Genomic DNA, 17,525 nt, shown 5'->3' with positions numbered 1-17,525 from the left:
CTTCCCAGGCTGCTTCTGCAGGGAAAGGGGTTAAAAACATGCTGAGGGGTGTGTGGGAACAGGGAATCTCAAGGCTTGGCTTTGCTCTGCTCTCTGTAGGACTGGAGGAGACAACACTGAAGCCTGTTCAAGATAGTGGGACCATTCTGAAGCAAGGATACCTGGAGAAGAGGTCCCGAGGTAAGGGCTGACAAGTACATTATAAGATAAGGTTTGGGCATCTCACCTCAGAACTACCAAGAATGCAAGTTTTCAGTTGAAAAACAACCAGGAAAATACATCTTCTCTGCAGATTTGTCTGTAGGCACCTGCAGAATCTCTCAGGCTTTTCTTAGGCATCCTACACGCAGGGAGGGCACAGCTTTTATTTGTTCTCTTTTGCAGATCATCAAACTGCACAAAGATTAAAACCCAGAAATTGAATTAAGCCACAGCCCAGTCCTCTAAGGCAAGATGTGCCCTTCTAATGAGCAATACCTAATGAGGATAAAATCCTGGTGAAGACAAGGTAGTTCGTAGCATCACACACATTAGCAAGTTGAGATAAGGACTGTGAGTCAGCCTGGGGTTTATCTTGATTTTACTGACTCTTGTGAAAGCTACAAATTATTTCCTCATCACTCAGATTTTATCTTGATTTATTTACTGTATGACAGGTGGTATGAGGCAAGAACAGCCCTTTTTCCTCATGGCCATCAGCTGAGCTGTATAACTGGCCCTGTGCATGTTTTAGCTTGCTCCAATTACAGAGTAAAAGACATTTGCTTAAATCTCAATTAGGGAGGTTTAACCCAAAGCTGTGTTCCCTCCCAGTTAGCAGGACCCAGGGTTACAGCAGCCCAGCCCATCCTGCCTGGGAAGCTGGGGACGGCTTGCAGGGGCTCCAGCCTGGCTGGGCAGGCTGGCTTTCCTTTGCATCGTTGAGGTTTTGTACCTAAATGTGCTTACCTGAATTTTGTGCCAGAAATCTTCAGGGGTTTGTTTGGAAAAAAATCTTCTTTCCCCTAAATATACACCTGAAGCATATAGTGCAATACCTTCTGCTGTCCTTTTCTTTCTAGAGCACAGCTTTTTTGGGTCGGAGTGGCAGAAGCGGTGGTGCGTCCTCAGCAGAAGAGCCTTTTATTACTATGCCAATGAGAAAAGTAAGTGGTGAGATATCTGCCTCCGGTCCCCAGACTGTGGGTGGTGGCTGAGGGCACAGACAGGGCTGGAGAAGAGAAGAGAAGAGGAGAGCCCTTGCTGAAGGACAGGCAGGAGAAACGCATATACCATGGGAAGGCTGTAATTCCCCATCAAGCCTTAACATGCAGCTTCTTGAAAGCTAGATCTCAGTTTGCTTGTTGGGGTTTCCCCCCCCCCAAACACCTTTATAGGTATGGAACAAGAGAAGAGAGACACAGGAACAGAGCTGGGTGTAAATAAAATGATGTACCAAGTTTTCCATTAGCCATCAGCTGGGCTTCAACCCCCTAAGTGACTGTATATAATTCATGTGTCAGTGTATATAAATATTTTGCAGTCATGCTCCATCAGATACATATAAACAGACAGCTAATATCTCCAGCAGAGTTTGGCATGATTAGATATACGGCCTTCCTCTGTTCTACCCATCCAGACACGCGGCGTGAAGATGGCTTACAGAACACCTACGTACATCCTTGGTTTACAGTGACAAGGCTGCAGCTAGGACAGGGTTAAACTCCAGTGGGTCGTGGGGATGAAGCTGGTCTTTGTCCCTCTGCCATGTCCTTTGCCTGAGAATCTCGAGTGGTTTTTGTTTCCAAATGAGCTTCCCATCTCCTCTCATCCTGGCAGGGCATGTGCAGGGGTAGGAGCTGCTAGCAGAGGTAGATGGGGAAGCGCGAGGGGTTGATATTTGGTTGTTTCTGGAGGGGGACAAGCGGTTGTCATCTCCCAAATGGTCTCCAGAAGACAACAGAGTAAAGCAAACCTGTTCTCAATGGGCTGAAATCCTCATATTGGGCTTGACCTCACCCCTGGAAGTTTTTGTTTTAGTGATGTGCATATCCAAAAACAAACAACAAAAAAAAAAAGGTTTGGAGCCACTGCCTGAATCATACTCCCACATTTCCTCAAGGACATTCATAAGGGAATAACGAGCCGGGGTAAATAACGATGCCTCAGGTGACTGCAGTGAAGTTCCCTCTCCCCACCCTGCCTGACACCAGCCTCACCCGTGCATCGGCACGATCTGCAGGCCAGTTCTCAAAGGCCCACTAAATATTTCTTCCCCTACGCCAGCCCCTTAATGCCTCAGCAGCAGAATAATCATCGGCCTCGTATTTCCCCAAGTACACCCTTGTCTCTGCTTCATTACAACCAGCTCATCTCATGCAACCTTCTGACCCTGGCAACCTTTTGCTGGCTGTTCGTAATCTCTCGAGGCTGAAAAGGGCATCCTCTTTACTGTGTCTTTATGAAGATTTTGTAATATTCCCTTTGGATTTCCAGGGGATGGACATGCTCAGACTGAGGGGGGGGAGCGGGGGGTTGTGGCCATTTCTCACCAACACACTGTGTACCTCGGTTTCCCTGTGTGGGCAAAGACATCTGCACCACCCAGCATCACTGCGAGTTTGATAAAAAGATGCAAACTCCAGACTGAGCATATTTCTCTTCTTCCAGGCAAGCAACCTAAAGGCACCTTCTCCATGGAGCACTACAGTGCCCAGCTGGCTCCCCATCTCCGCAAAGACTCTCGAAAAAAATGCTGTTTTGAGATAATCTGCCCTGGCAAACGGGTGTACGAGGTAAGAACTGGGGGAAGAAAGGGACCCTCTGTGCTGGCTGGCCACGAGGTCCCAGCTCTGGGGACAGAGGTGCAGGCTGGAGCTGCAGGGTCAGGGAGGCTGGGAATCTCCAAACCCCCTGGTAAGACAAACCAAGGAGCGCTGCAGAAGGTGCTGTTGCTTCTCCTTCTTGGCAGGTCATCTCAGCACAGACCTTCCCTTGGCACGCGAGTGACCATGGGCTCTCTTTGCACTTGTGGGGCACAAGGGTTAAGTGAGAACATGGGGCAGAAGCAGCAGGGGACTGGGTTTGGAAAACCCATTTTCAAATAAGCCATTCAGAGCCAGGTTAAACTTCAACCTTCGATTTGCTGAGCACGCAGGGGACAGCCTAAAAGCTGCTGTAATGGAGAACCTGGCCTGATCCATAAAGTGTGCACGAGAGTCTTCCTGAGCTTCAGGGGGACTTTGGATGTAGAGTCTTGGTTCAGAGTCGGTATGGTATATTCAGTGGGGATTGTGGTTTTCATCTGAATTCTTTTAATGAATTAGGCTTGACAGCCTTCCTCTGGGATAGTCTAGCTTTTTTCCGCTTCTGTTTCCCTGTTTGGAATAGAGATAAAGAAGTGAAATGGCTTTCCTGAAGTCACAGGGTAGAGAATGGCAGATCCAGGATCTCCATCCTGTTCTAGCTGCAAATTTTTCCCTCTTCCTACATATGAGAACCAGCCCAATAACTGGTGAACCTCTCTCCAGTTCACAGCCCCAAGCCCAGCCGAGGCTGAAGACTGGGTGGATCAGATCCAGTTCCTCCTGAAGGGTGAGTTCAGCAGCTTGCCCTGAGCCAGCGTGCCCTGTTTGCTTGGGCAGCTCCTGACAGCATCTTCCCGCCTGGCTTGGGATGCTCCCTCCAACAACCTGTGGGCTTGTGCTTGTGGCCAGGACCTTGCTGGGGTCCCAGCATCCCCTCTTAGCAAAAGAGAGGTTCTGGGGCTTTGCTTTTTCAAGCTGGTGGTTAGAAAGAGGTGGTGGGTTGGAACCCCCAGGCACCTGGTTTCCAACTCGAGAGCTTTTGGCTGCTTTTAGAGGATGGAGTTGTGTGTCCTCTCAAAGGCTGCAAGTGTCATCAAGTAGGACAAGAAGAGGATGGGAATCGCTCCTCACTGCTGGGGCTGCAGATCAGCAGTTCTGTCCTTGGATGATGAAGGATGGGGTCTGGATCCACCGGAGTTGCTCCAGTTTGAGACCAGAAATACTGAGACAAGACTCCAGCCCTGCCTGTGGAAACCTGCTGAAAACCATAGGCAGCTGCCCATGCTCAGTTCCTTGAGTCTCTTGTTGAATTTGCCTTTGTTCTCTGGCATTTTCCATCCTTTCTTGGGCTTTTCCTTTGGTTTAGCCTATTCTCAGCTTCCATCCCATTTTCTGTGCACCAGGTGCTCACGGGGACAGCTCGCTCCTTGCAAGGTCCATCGTGAGCACAAAGTGCCACGGCACAGGCTTTGCTACTGGATTCCAGCTCACTGAAAGTACCGGCATCCAGCTGGTTCTTTGATTTGCTCTTTTTGACCGTGGTTTTGCTCTCTCCTGCCAGACCTGAGCTCCCTCACTATCCCGTATGATGAGGAGGATGAAGAGGAGACCTACAATGACGTGGACAGTTCTGACTCTGTGAACACAGCATCCCACAATACTACCCTGAATCAGGATGAGCCGAATGTTGAGATGGAAGAGGATGACATCTACGAGGTTTTGCCAGGTAAGCAACCATGAGCCATCCCCTAGCCTTAGCACTGCAAACGTGGGAGGAGACCTTGGCCACAAAACACGTTGATGAGAATGAACATCTCAGGCTCTTCTGAGTTTGGTGGACCCATAACTCCAAGGCTTGGCCCCATTTCTCTGTTCAGACTGGTTGATGGACTGCAGGACCAGACCCTTTCTGTTCTGGTGAGGCAGGAGGTTTGTCAATTCAGGTGAGGCAGCTTTTAGAAGTTGTCCTCCATTCAACTCAAGTAATATTAAGTTTGGTAAGAGTGGAATCTCTGGGCTGTGTTACCTGGAAAATCAGAATTTAGATGATGAAAATGTTCCTTCTGGGCATGCAGTCAGGGCTGTAACACAATTACTGGCCTTCCAAGAGATGATAAAATAACTGCATTAAAGGGTAGCGCTTGCTCACTAACAGTGCACGAGGTCTGGAGGTGGGAAGGCAGCGGCTACCGGTGAAAGGAGCCAGGAGCAATCTTCCTGGCACAGAACCAAATAGCCTGTGAGGGTGACACAGTCTGCAACGTTTCTTACCATTACAGCAGAAATCACGGTGTGACATGGCCCAGGGCTTGGTGAACAGGTCACCTGAGCCTTTTTGAAACCCGTGGGCTGCCTCTGCACTGAGGTTGGGATCACCCAGCTCTCTGCACCCCATCCCTAAGAGCAGGGTTCCTCGGTGTCTGCCTTCGGAGATGAAAAATAGGTCCTTGTTTCTTCTTATTTATTTCAGAACTTTATATTTGTAGTGATTAAAAAAAGAAAAAATAATAATTAAATGCACCAGAAAGTTTTATGGTGCCCGAGATCTTTGTCTTGTTATTGCTGCCAAAGGAAATCTCTGCTCAGCGGTTTGCAAGTGGCATCCAGACAGCTGCCGGGAGCGGAGCGGGGCTGCGGGGCTGCCTGCACAACCCGGGGCGAAGCCTCAGCCTCTCTCCATCTCTCATCTTTCCTTCCTGACCTTCCCTTCCTCTGTTTACATCCTCAGCTCTTTGGGCAGCAGCTTTTTCTTCCTCGGGGTGTACCTACAGCCATCCCTGAGCTCTAGCAGGAGCCCCGGCGCGGTGGTGCCCAGGCTGGTGTGGGTGTGAGGTGCTGATGGTCTGTCAGGGTTTCAGCATCCCCAGCTGCTTTGGCAGCTGTGCCCAGCGCTCACTGCCCTGGGGCTGCCAGCACTGACTACAGAGCAGACAGGAGATGTGAGGCTTGTTCCACACGTGGCTCATGGTGACCCCGCTAGGAGCTGGCAGAGTGTCGAGTTAAGGACAGAGCCCACCGCTGCCGCCGCTCCGGCACGCTGAGTGCCTCAAAAGAGCTGGAGCTGACCCTGCCAGCCTGGTTCACCCTCGGTCCTCATGGATGTTGCCCCCATGCACCGATCGATGCCCTGATGCTGGGGCTGTGGAGCATCGTGGTGGAAGAGGGAAGATCCCAGCCAAACCCTTCCTTTAATTAGGAACTTTTACTGGGCTCCCCGTCCTGCCCATCCCAGTTTCTTCAAAGCTTGCTGAGGGGTTCCTAATGCGGCCCAGAGGGTCGTGTCTCGGGCTGCTCGCCAGCCCACGCCCCGCAGCAGCAGGGATGAAGCCCCTCGCTCTAGCAGTGCGTTTGCAGTACCCCTCAGTCCCGGTGCACGGGCACCTGGGGGGGGCTGCTGCCGTGCGGGGGCTGCCGTCCCGGGGTTCAGCCAAGCATCACGGCTGTGCCGAGCTGGGGCGCGGGCATCGCCCCTGCCCCCCAGCCAGCGTCCTGCCCACGTGGCTGGAATCGCACCCACACGCAGGGAGCCTCAGGCAAAGCCACAGCTCTCCCGTCTGGCAGTTCCTCGACCCCCGCAGACACCAGTTCCCTGCCAGCTGGAAGAGCTGGTGGTGGCACGTTGCTGTAGAGGCAGAGCACTGGGGTGTGCAAGTGGTGAGAAACCAGCTGCAGGGCTCAGGGGCAGGTAGGAGAGGTCTGCTCTGCCCCAGGCTCATCCCCCCTGCCCCTTTGCACCCCTGTGACCCCCCCCCAGCAAGTGCAGGGAAGGTCCCCATCCAAACTGGGGTCTCCTCTGGGCCTGGCTGCCTCCCTTGTGTCCCAAGTGAAAATAGAGAGAAAGAGGGAGAGGGAAAAAAAGAAGGGGCGGGTGGGGAGATGAAGAGATAATTTCCTCAGCAAGTCATCGTCGTTAATGAAGTTTTACAAAAACAGATACAACCAAGGAAAAATAAAATTTCACAGGTGATAAATTTTTCCAATTTCCCTGGCAGAATTCGATAGGATTGTTAAATTAAGAGTGAAGGTGTCTGTTAGGAAGCAACGAGCAGTGATGGGTAATTTTATAGAGTGGAAAATTGAATCAAATTGCTACATTAAAACACAGCTCCTCTGAGAATCTGCCCAATGCCCAGGCTGCTCCGTCGCAGCGGTGGGGTGCATGGCCCGCCGGCTCCCCAGGCGTGCCTGGGGCTGGGGGCTGCTGTGGGGCTCTGGACCCTGGCTGTGGGTACCCGAGCTGCCCACGGGGATGTAAAGGCATTTTCCTGAGGCTGGTGTGGCTGGGGTTGTGATGCTGTGCACAGGGAGGTGGCATAGGGAGAAGCAGCACAGCCCCTAGGAGATGCAGTTTTTCAGTATTTCCCTCAGATTCATCACTATAAAATCCAGATATTGGTTGAGACCAAACACCCGGGAAGATGGAGCATCGCTTCCAGGCAACTCAGAAAAACACCTGGTTGCAACAGGCTGCAGGTCTGTGGTGTGGCGGGGAGCTTGTCTCACCCCTGACAGCCGCATTCATTAATTTCACAGCTCAAAATATACAATTTTTGTCAATGTGTCTGTGCCCAGGGCCAGTGTGCTGCAGCACGAGCCACGGTGCAGGCAGGGCTGGCAGCACCCCAGGGTTCGTGCCTTCGCCAGGACACCCCAGGACACCCGCACTGCAGGCAGAGACGGGCTGCGGCTGGTCCCGCTCCAGCCTTGCAGGGAAGGGGGGCTGCAGGGAGGCGAGCAGAGCTGGCTACTGTCAGCCAAGGGGAAGCCACGCCAGCCAGCTGGCCACGTTTTCCTGACAAGAATCCCACGTGAGTTTCCTCCCTTCCTTCTGCCAAGGCTCCGTCTCTCGCACCCCTGGCAGACCTCGCGCGGGGTGGCCAGCCGAGCATCCCGGGCAGAGTGGGGACCGGCCAGCGCCCAGGGTTTTTCTCCCAGCACCTTTTGCAAAAGGCCCAGAGTGAGCAGTCAGCAGGGCAGAGGATTTGAAAAGAAAGGGAAACTGAGGCACAGAGGAGCAAAACAGAGCAGAGCACCTTGTCCAAGCCATGGAGCAGTCAGCTGCCCAGCTGACGTCTCAGGTGGGCGACACCAACAGGGGTGAGGTCCCTGGCTTTGATTTCTGGTTAGAGCATGGCCCAAGGTAGGAGAGGGAGAGGGGGCTGCTCTGCGAAGCCTCCCCAGCCCCTGCCTGGCAGCCTTGCCTGGAGCCTGAGACGTGGAGGAGCAGCAGCTCTATGTGGGGCGAGGGGACCCACAGAGCTGCCTGAGCTCGTTAGGGGCTGTAATTGTGACTCCCCATTAGCTGTGCCAGCAAGGGGGACCAGCTCTGCAACCTGGGCGGGGGGAGGGTCCCGAGAAAGTGGGGAGGAAGCAGGACAGATCCATCTCCCCAGGATCACGGAGGCTCCCACAGCTGCCCAGCACCATTGGCAGCGCCAGCCCCTTCCCCCGTGTGCAGGATTCACGCAGCTTTGCTCATCGTGGAAATCCAGTGGCAGCATTTCCTCCGTGGCACGTGTTTTCCTGCACCAGCATGGGCTGACGCTTCCCAAGGAGCGCGTGTGCTTGCCGGAGGGAGTGAGAAGGGCTCTGGGAAGAGGTTTCCTGAGGACAACCTGGCTCTGGGATGGAAGCGGTGCCTGCAGGATGCAGGCACAGATGCAAGGTGGAGGGATGTGCACAGCATGGGTGGGAGGAGGGGATGGCCTGGGGAGACCCTGGGTGCAGGTGTCACCCACAGCAGTAGGGGAATGATACTGGCCCGCACTGGTGTTCTTATGGTGCGCAGGAGCTGGTTCCTCCATCTCATGCTAAAATGGGGCTGGAGAAGTCAGTGCCATTGGTTAAAGTATAAAGGAATCCAGATGTGAGGGTTTGGAGCGTGTGTGGGTATGATGGGGGCTGAGCGCTGTTACAGATACATTTACGTTCTCTTTTACAAATGCAAAGAGCAGGCAAAAGCCACTTTCAATAATTTATTTTAAAATCAATGCTAATGAGATTCTGTCTCGTCAGTGGCAGAGTTTTACAATAAAGTCTGATTTATTTAGGAAAGATTTTTGGTGCTGCTTCCCATCTAATGGGGGAGCCGTTGCTGTGACCCCCCAACTTGGGATGCAATTTGTAATTGGCAGCGGGGCTCTGACCTGGTTTGCATCGATCAGCTGGGGTGGGAGAGCCGCTGGGGCTGGGGCTGCTCCCCTTGCCTCACGCTCGGGTGGGATCAGGAGACCCAGGCTTGGTTTCTGCTGGGTCTGCCAAAAGTGACAGCAAAGCCATGTCCCCTGGGATGCAGCAGGGACATCCCCCGCCCCACGCTGCCCAGCTGCCCGGTGCGAGGTGCGGATGAGCCACCTGCCTGTGTCGGCTTTCTGAACGGCTTCAGATTTGCATTTTTTTTTTAGTATTATTTTATTAGGTCACTTCTGGTATTTATGGTTGCAGAAGGAAGCCTGGGCTGTGATGGCAGCCAACGTGGGTGCTGTGCACCCGACTTGCACCAGCACCCAGTGTTAAACAATCTTATTTAAACTTACTTACGTGTAGATCCTTGCTCCTGTCAGTCTCCAGCCATCCCGCAGGGCTTCCCCACGACTTCCAGCCCCCCTGTCCATAACCTTTTCCACAGTATCATTTCTCATTATTTTCTTGCATCCTCTCTCCCCACCCTCCGCAGCCAGCCTGCCTGCCTTCTCCTCTGCTGCCCAAGGTCCTCTTTCTCCTCCGTCACTCCTGCTCCTGCCCCCAGCCATCCTTGCTTGCCGTCCTGGCATTTCTCCTCCGCGTCTCGTTTTCTCTGTGTGGCGAGTCCGGCACGGGAAGCTTCTCTTCCTATAGGGCACTCAGCAAAGTGCTGCCTAAATTTATGAGGCTATAATAAGTGATTTGTTTTTACCAGTGCTAACAACAATTCATATTTTTCTGCAACACGTTTTAAAATATTATCTGTGACTTCCTCCCTTCCACTCTTCACAATTAAGCCGGGAATTTATTATTCTGACAGTCAGATGCTCTCGCAGCCCTCTGCCTGCCTGGGGGTTTGGTGTAGCAGTAATGCTCACAGCCCGTCCCTTGACTTCTCTGCTCTGTTCCCCCCCCAGATGAGGAGCCGGAGCCCCCATTCCCAGAGGACAGTGAGGATGCCAGGAGCAGACAGAGAAGCGGTAAGAGCCCACGCTGCTCTGGCGAGCCCACAAGACCTGCAGGTCATGGCTGAGGGGTCCGAGTCCAGCCACCTTCAAGCATCCTGGTGGTGGAGGGTGTGCAGAGAACGGGGAGGCCCCAGAGCAGACTGATGGGTGACAGAGGAGACTCTGCAGCTGGCGAAGTTCAGATAATTTGGGCTTGGGGAATTGGAGGATGGAGGCTGGAGGTTCGGTGTTGGATGCTGTGGATGGGGAGTGGCTAAACCAGTCTTCTCCATGCTGTGGGCATGGGGGACGCGCCTCCTTTTTGGCCAGACAGTCCATGAGGGGTGGCTTTAGTGAGCTTTCGATGGAGGAGCCCCAGCATCCATCCCCCCTCCTGCCTGGTGAGATCTGTGCGCTGAAGGATCTCCCATGGAGGCACCCCCATCCCTGTCCTTTATCCCATCCCGGACCACAGAGAGGGAGCCAGCCCTCCCGCTGCATCCCAAAGGGCTGGGGAGAGGCAGAAAGACCCTGGAGAGAGAGCAGGAAGCGAGTCATGGTCCAGAGGAAGCTGCCGCAGGGAGGGATCTTGGCGCTGGAAGGACGTGCATCGCCACCCCAGGAACCAGTAGCCTGAGAGCCTGCCATGGTCACCAGGGCCCCCACCCCTGCTTTTTCCTTAAGGACCCACACCATGGGATGGGAGCGGAAGATCTGTTTCCTCCCCAGTCCCACCTGCTTCACTTTCCATCGCCGCTTCCACGCCGGCACAGGAAAGCAGCGCTTGTGTCCGAGCAGCCGGGGCTGGACTGGCTGGGGGCTTCCTGCCGTCCTGTCGCTCCTCGCCGGACGGGAAAACACATCCTCCTGGCAAAGCCCTGCTCGGGAGAGCTTCCTGCACCATCCTCCCGCTCCAGAGTCTGGAGGGGACGGTCTGACTGCAGGCATCCCACTTGCCAGGTGCTGGAGGCTGGAGGTTCGGTGTTGGATGCTGTGGGTGGGGGGTGGCTTACCGGCTTCACACATGCTCGTGCTCCCTTGAACGCGTGAGAACCCCAGGCACTGCCCGGCTGGTTTACCCCTCCCAGCACCCCGAGAGCCTCCATTGCCGGTGTTTCTGGAACACCTGATCCAACAGTTCCCTTCAGCCAACATCAAACCCCCTTGGATGTTTCTTGGGTAGTTGTCCCCAGCCCAGGAGAGTGCTCAGACCTGTTGCTACTGAAATCTTGGTAGCACAGGCAGGGTCAAGTCCCCGCTGCTTGCAGAGACCAGAGCAAGCCAGCCTTTCTCCACCCCACATGGTTTTGCAGAGCTTGTTTCCCAGTCTCCCCCCCATGATGACTTATTTGGCCACTGGAACATGTGGCAGCTGCAGCTGGTATCAGCACCCAAAGCTCGGAAAAAACAACATCCCGATCTTTATAACTGTGGTCCTAAAGCTGGGCTGTACATCTGTCTGTGGAGACACCTCGGCACGGGGTATGAAGCAGAAGGTGATGGGACACGTGTGCACACGCACGTTGGTCTTTGCCTTTCACAACTGCCCCAGCATTTACACATCCAAAGGCGCAGGCTTGGGAAAGCAGCTCCCCCGTGGGTTTTGCAGCTCGGGGTGAGGGTCACTGGGGAGCAGAGCACGGCTTCATGGCAGGCCGGTGCCGGGGGTGGTAACAAACCTGCACCCCAAGGCCACCCCAAGGATTTTGGCACTCGCCTGTCACAGCCCTGCCAGCCATTTAAACACCCTGCTCATACTCATTAGCATCTGCCTGGCAGTTGTAATTGTTGTTAATCGTTATAACTGGTTTAGTTATTAGCATTGTCATGATTGCTTTAAGTCCTGTGTCTGTTTTTACACTAAATAATATATTAGACTCTTGCCTCGGAAAAGCTGGGCTGCATTTCAAGGGGAAAGGTTATGGCAGCGCCGGGAACCCCAGCCCTGGTGCCTTTTGCCTTGGTAATTTGTGCTTCTGGCCAACTGGCCCAACGGTGAGAAAGAGATGATGGGAGCCCTTGAGCAGAGGGCTGGGCTGCAGGGAGGGAGGGAAGGGGCTATTTCTTAATTATGTCACACGGCCAAAGTGCCAGATGAGCATTTGGCTAATGGAATACTATTGTTTCTAATTTCTAAGAACCACAAGGATGCCACAATGCTGGAGCAGCCCAGCAGATCCAGCTGAGGGCTTCAGGCTGCTCCTGCCAAGACACCCATTTGCTCCTCTCAAGGCTGCTTAATCCCTTGCCTTCTGCACCAGCTGAGCTTCGGGGCTGCCGCTGCAGTGCGAGCTTACCAGCCGAATACAAACAGAGCAAAATTCCTCTACTTGGAAAACAACAAAGCCTCGCAGCCTGCTTCGCACCGCAGTCCCCAGCGCCTAGCGCGGCGGGAGGTTTCACCTAGCATGAGCACAGCCATGAAAAGCCCTGAGCTGGGGATGGTTGTCATTAGGTTTCAGCATCAACAAGCTTGTGAAGCAACACGCCCGGAGCAAAGGGGCTGGGGCGGCTCGTGCCTCTCCCACAGCCTCTTCTGGGGGCTGCTCAGGCTGCAGAAGAAAATGATGCGGTTGTCACATTTGGCTGGTTTTCTTAATGACCCCAAGGCCCATAAACACGGGAGCAGGCTCTCGTCCCACTTACATCAGTGTAAATCAGTCACACTGAAATCACGGCTCTGCCTGAACACAGATTTAAATGTCTAGACGGGGTACCGGGGCTTTTTAAACATAACCTCTTCGCTGTAAAAGTGAGAGGGATTCGTGCAGGGTAAGGCAGGAGCCCTGGGATGGGTTGTCTGGGCCTGACCCACGTCCCACCCAGCCTCGGAGGATCGTGGACACCCACTGTCCCCTGTGGAGGCTGCAGAGAGAAATCCTCCCACGCCTGGCCTTGTCCTGAAGTGCTAAAATGGGAGACGGGATCCCTTTGCTGCAAACAGTCTTAATTTTCAGAAGATATTCTTAGCAGCTGGCACAAACTTCTCCGTTGCTTTTGAAGCTGCGGCTGGGGATTAAGCGCAGAGCCCGGCCGCGCTTTCATCGTGAGGCATCTTCCTCATCCGATGCAATTAATTCTGACCTTTTGAAGGCAGGGTTGGAGGCAGGGGTGAGACCTTCCATCCGACCAGCTGACATAGTTGGAAAAAACACACAAACTGGGAGCACGAACATTCCTGTGGGCTGGAAATGTTCCTCCCTTGATATTTGTGGAGTATCATGTCCAGGCTCCTGCGTAGGGCTTCTGCGAAGCCTCTGTCTCACAGCAGCTTCTCCTTTCTCTGCTCTTTGATGCGATGGCAAGATGCCTCCAAGGTCTTCTTGTTCCTTTGATAAGCAGGAAAGTGCAGATGTGGGATAGGGAGGCATCTCCCAGGTGTTCCTGCTAAATGAGGGACAACTGGGACAAGGCTGACTCCAGCTTCCTGGCAGCATCTTCGGTGTGGGCAAGCAGCCCCACGGCTCCCTGTCCCTGGGGAGCTCCAGGCAGGAATGGGCGCTTTTGGCTCTGGAAACGACTTGTAGGGAGATGTATTTTCTGTTTCAATCCAAACCCTCTTCCTCTCCCGATACCTCAGTGACACAGAGCAGAACTCTGAAGAGGAGCAGAGGCTGGTGCGGGGCATCGCTACATTTAAATCACTTTAGCAGCAAGTTAATGATGATGCTCCACAGAATTACCGGTATTTTTTATGCCACCGGTGCAGCCTTTCCCCACCCTTGCACACCAGCAGGTTGGTGCCAAGCACCTTCTCCCCGTACCAGGTTATTCCCTGCATTGCGATGTTGTCCTCACACCCTCCTCCCATAACGACCTTTTCTGTTAATTACACAGTTTGCTGGCCTCTACCAAAGCTGCTGCTTGCCTCATCCTCCTGCTCGGTGCCCGCACGCCCTGATATTTCCTCTGCCTCCAGTTCATAACCTCTGGTTCCTGCACTTAGCACAAGCTTAAATAACTCAGTAGCTCCTACTCCTGCTATTCCCTCCACAATCTTCTCCTCACCACTGTGTGCTCCCCCTTTAATACTTTCCAAAGGATGCAGACCTACTTTTTTTTTTTCCCAGCCTTTCTATTTAAGTTCCCCAAGTCCCTGAGTCATTCCAGTTGCTCCCTGCTGTGCCATTATCCATCTCTGTAATGTCCTTTTTCATATTTAGGTGATCAAATCTGGGCACAGCACTCCAGATGCACCCTTATCACTCGGTCCCTTATACCATATTAGAAACATTTCCTCCAACATGTGCTCAATATTTTCTATTTATGCTTTCTGGGCTTGGCTCAGCCGCGTGGCAGAGCAGCACAGACCGCTGGTACAGCCCCAGTGCTCAATCCCCACACCCCTGCAGAACGTGGTTTTACTGGCTTTAATTATCCATGAGGGTCACATCATGGAGATGTCCATGTCGTGACATCTGGATTCACCCCCACTTTGGTGCCATGCCATCAGAGCAGTCTCCTGCCTGAAGTTTTTGGTCCAGAAGCATGTTTGAATGGCTGTCTTGTGTGCTGGAAAACTGGGACTCTGCGGGTTTTGGGAGTGTTTTTTTGATGCTGTGAAGGATCTTTTAGATGTGCTGGGAGAGGTCGCTTCCCCAGCCTGCAAACTGGGCACAGCAGCATCTCCTTTGGTCGTGGGGCTCTGCAAGAGCTTGGCATCAGGCTCATCTGGTTCCATCACAGGGTGGGATGCTTTCTGCCCCCATGGCAGCGACCCACCTTGCATGGTGGCTGGGGTCTCTAAGCCAGTTTTTGGGGTGGGAAATGCCGTTCTGAGCTGGCAAAGATGGAAATGTTTCATTCTGGAAACGCTGCTGTGAAGTTTTCCAGAAAACCCACACACACATTTAGCCCAGGGCGGTCCCCAGCCTTGGCACCGCTTGCCAACAGCCTCATCAGCCCAAACCCACGGCTTTCAGCAAACGGATCATTTGCTTCTCAAAAAAATAGGGAAAAAAGAGTCTGCTGGCTGACGTTCTCTCCCCTTTCTGCAGCAGGCCGTGCTCACAGGCATCGAGCGGAGGCTCTGCCTTCCCAAATTCACAGCTCGGTGGGAAGATGGAGATCTGAGCTATCGGGCTGTATCATGGCATGGAAGGTTTGGGACCTTCTCTGACCTCTTGGCAATAGGGGGTGAAGGCAGGTGGTTGCTCCCTGCCCTCCTCCCATCGCCATTCCTGCTCTGGGCGCTCCCAGTCAAACAGTCGGTGCGGTTTGCTTGCTGAGCGGGCCCTGCAATCCCCTGCTTAGCTGCTTTAATTAATAAATAAACTCGACTATCACCTTCCCCCAGCAGCATCCTCCCAGAAGCCCCGTGCAAATACCCATGTTAAGTAACCGTAGTGCTCGTCCATGGCCCCTGGCATGGCTGTCACTGTGGTGGGGACACTGCTCAGCAGAGCTGGCACTGGTGCCACGTGTCCCGTCTTGACCAGGTTATGGATGACCACCCCAGGGACAGCTTGATTTGAGCCTGAGGAGGAGATGAAGGGCTTGGGAAAGAGGGAAGGCAACCTCGGGTCCCTTTGTGGTTTGTGGTAAATAGCGTTAATTCAGGGTCTTCCAAAATGGAAACATTTATCAGCAGGTTTATGTGTATTTACTGATAGATACTGCGTGTATTTATTGACCAGCCTCTTTTTCCTGCAGTACCTCTTCGGCCTCTGCCTGTTAATTGAAGCGTAAAATTAATAACACCAACATTTCCTTCCTTTCCCCAACGAATACCAGCCCCTCTCCCCCCCCCACCCCCACTCCCCACCACCCCAATGTTTCCCCATATAATTCCCTGTCACCCTGACCTCTCTGTTTTTCCCCAGGAGGTCCCCAGCGAGATTACGCTAATTACTACCAAGGCATGTGGGACTGCATCAGCGAGCATCCCGACGAGCTCTCCTTCCGCCGCGGGGACCTCATCTACATCCTAAGCAAGGTAGAGCATCGCCGGCAGCCCCACGTTCATCAGCACGGGGCTGGGGCTCAATTGCAAGGTCAAGAGCTGATGAAATTGCTAAAAATCAAGTTCCAGAGCAGAGTTAAATAGCAACCGGACCCGGCATCCCGCTTCCCCCCTCCGTGACTGCCCCATCAATGCCACTCCTGTGAGTACCCCCTGTCTTCACACGTGACATTTCTAATGCCCCAAAGCCAGATTTTATTTTTTTTTTTTTCATGGTAATGGAGTCTGTACGTGCTGTTGCTCAGGTATTACAGGGGTAATTGAGTTGCTCAGCCGGGTGTGACCAGGGCTCCCTTCGGCAAGCACACGCAGGTGAATAAATTAAGTGTTTGCCTTAGCAGGTCTGCAGGGGCAAGAGCAGAGCCACCAGTGTGACCCCCTCCTACCCTGCCTGTCCCCCCAGGGCTCTGTCCTGGCTCCCAGCCGGTCCCTGCTGGACCACGGTGGCCTCGACTGGCAGCAATGAACTGGGGCGGTTGCATTTCATGGGTGATGTTTTGTGATGCACTTTGCACCCTGATCTGGCAGGGGATCAGCGATGAGCCTGGGGGGCTGCACGTTGCTGGTGGTATTTTGCAATGTGCTTGGTACCCCAAGAGACAGCGATGAACCTGGGGGCGTTGCGTGGTGGGGGCGATGCTCTGCAACGCGCTTTTGCACCCTGATACAGCATGGGGACGGTGGCTTGGAGGGGGTTGCATTTTGCTGGTGGTGTTTTGCAATGTATGATGCAACCTGACTTGGTGCTCGGTGCAGCTCTGGCAGTGAGGAGGGGGGACAGCACCATCCCCCCTGTGCACAGCATCCTCCTGGCCGAGGTGCTGGGACGGCCGGTTCCTTGGCTGCCAACACCACATCTCTGGCTCAATCCCCCTTTCTGGGGAGGTTCAGCAGCCACATCTCAGGGCACAGCGTTGCCCATGCTCTGAGCAGCATCCCCCAGGCCACCGGGCATGGCCAGCACACTGGTTTTTGCTGGTTTTGCGTTTGCCCTCGGTGGGCACCCACCCAGGGAAGGTCGAGCCCAACCATAGTGGTTAAGGGCAGTGGGTGCAGCGATGGCTCAACTGTGGCAGGTACAGTCCTTTGAAGAGCACCTCCAAGTCTCAGGCTTCTTAAAACCACATTTAGAGCTGAGAAAAAGGTCCAGAGTTCATTTGGCAGCCACAGGATGTCCCCAGGGTGGACACAGGTGATCGGATGCCACAGTGATGGACAGGACGGCAACATCAGCAGCATCAGGCTTCTCCCTGGAGGTCTGTCCATCCATCCAAGCCCTTGAGGCTGGACCCCAGCACGGGTGCCCTTCGCTCCCACAGGCTCGGAGCCAGGCGCTGCTGGCACTGGGCACCCCTAAGACCGGTGTGGGCTGCCCACCCGCCTCCCCGCCAGCTCGCAGCTGGTGTGGCACGGGCATTTTTAGCTGGTGCTTTTGAGGCCAGCTCCTGTGCATCCCCGCAGAGGCAGCTGCATCCCTGGCAGCAGCAGAGAGCAGCTTCGAGTCTGGGCTTCGCCGCCCCTTTCTGGAAGGTTGAGAATTCCCCATCTGTGGATCTCAAAGCACTTTATGGCAGCATTTAGCGACTTGCTTCCCCCGGGACGGTGCTGATGTGCTCCGGGCACTGAACCCACAGCGCTGGCTCATCA

The 17,525-nt window shown here is 53.9% G+C and overlaps 1 protein-coding gene across 2 annotated transcripts in view; it reads left to right on the top strand.

Moving 5' to 3' along the window:
- Positions 1–17,525, top strand: part of SKAP1 (src kinase associated phosphoprotein 1) — a 155,723-nt gene that overhangs the window by 126,127 nt on the left and 12,071 nt on the right. Inside the window, exons 5-11 of one of the 2 annotated variants that reach the window (XM_056362162.1) lie at positions 100–180; positions 1,062–1,145; positions 2,650–2,774; positions 3,510–3,573; positions 4,348–4,512; positions 9,887–9,970; positions 15,739–15,851. In XM_056362162.1, the coding sequence (XP_056218137.1) occupies positions 100–180; positions 1,062–1,145; positions 2,650–2,774; positions 3,510–3,573; positions 4,348–4,512; positions 9,887–9,970; positions 15,739–15,851 (716 nt within the window). The remainder of the gene's footprint in view (positions 1–99; positions 181–1,061; positions 1,146–2,649; positions 2,775–3,509; positions 3,574–4,347; positions 4,513–9,886; positions 9,971–15,738; positions 15,852–17,525) is intronic. The other variant, XM_056362163.1, reaches the window with a different exon arrangement.

Source organism: Falco biarmicus, chromosome 17 (genome assembly GCF_023638135.1).
Source record: "Falco biarmicus isolate bFalBia1 chromosome 17, bFalBia1.pri, whole genome shotgun sequence".
Taxonomy (NCBI): Eukaryota; Metazoa; Chordata; class Aves; order Falconiformes; family Falconidae; genus Falco; species Falco biarmicus.
Note: the sequence above shows the minus strand (reverse complement) of the source record. Positions and strands in the feature narration are given on the sequence as shown.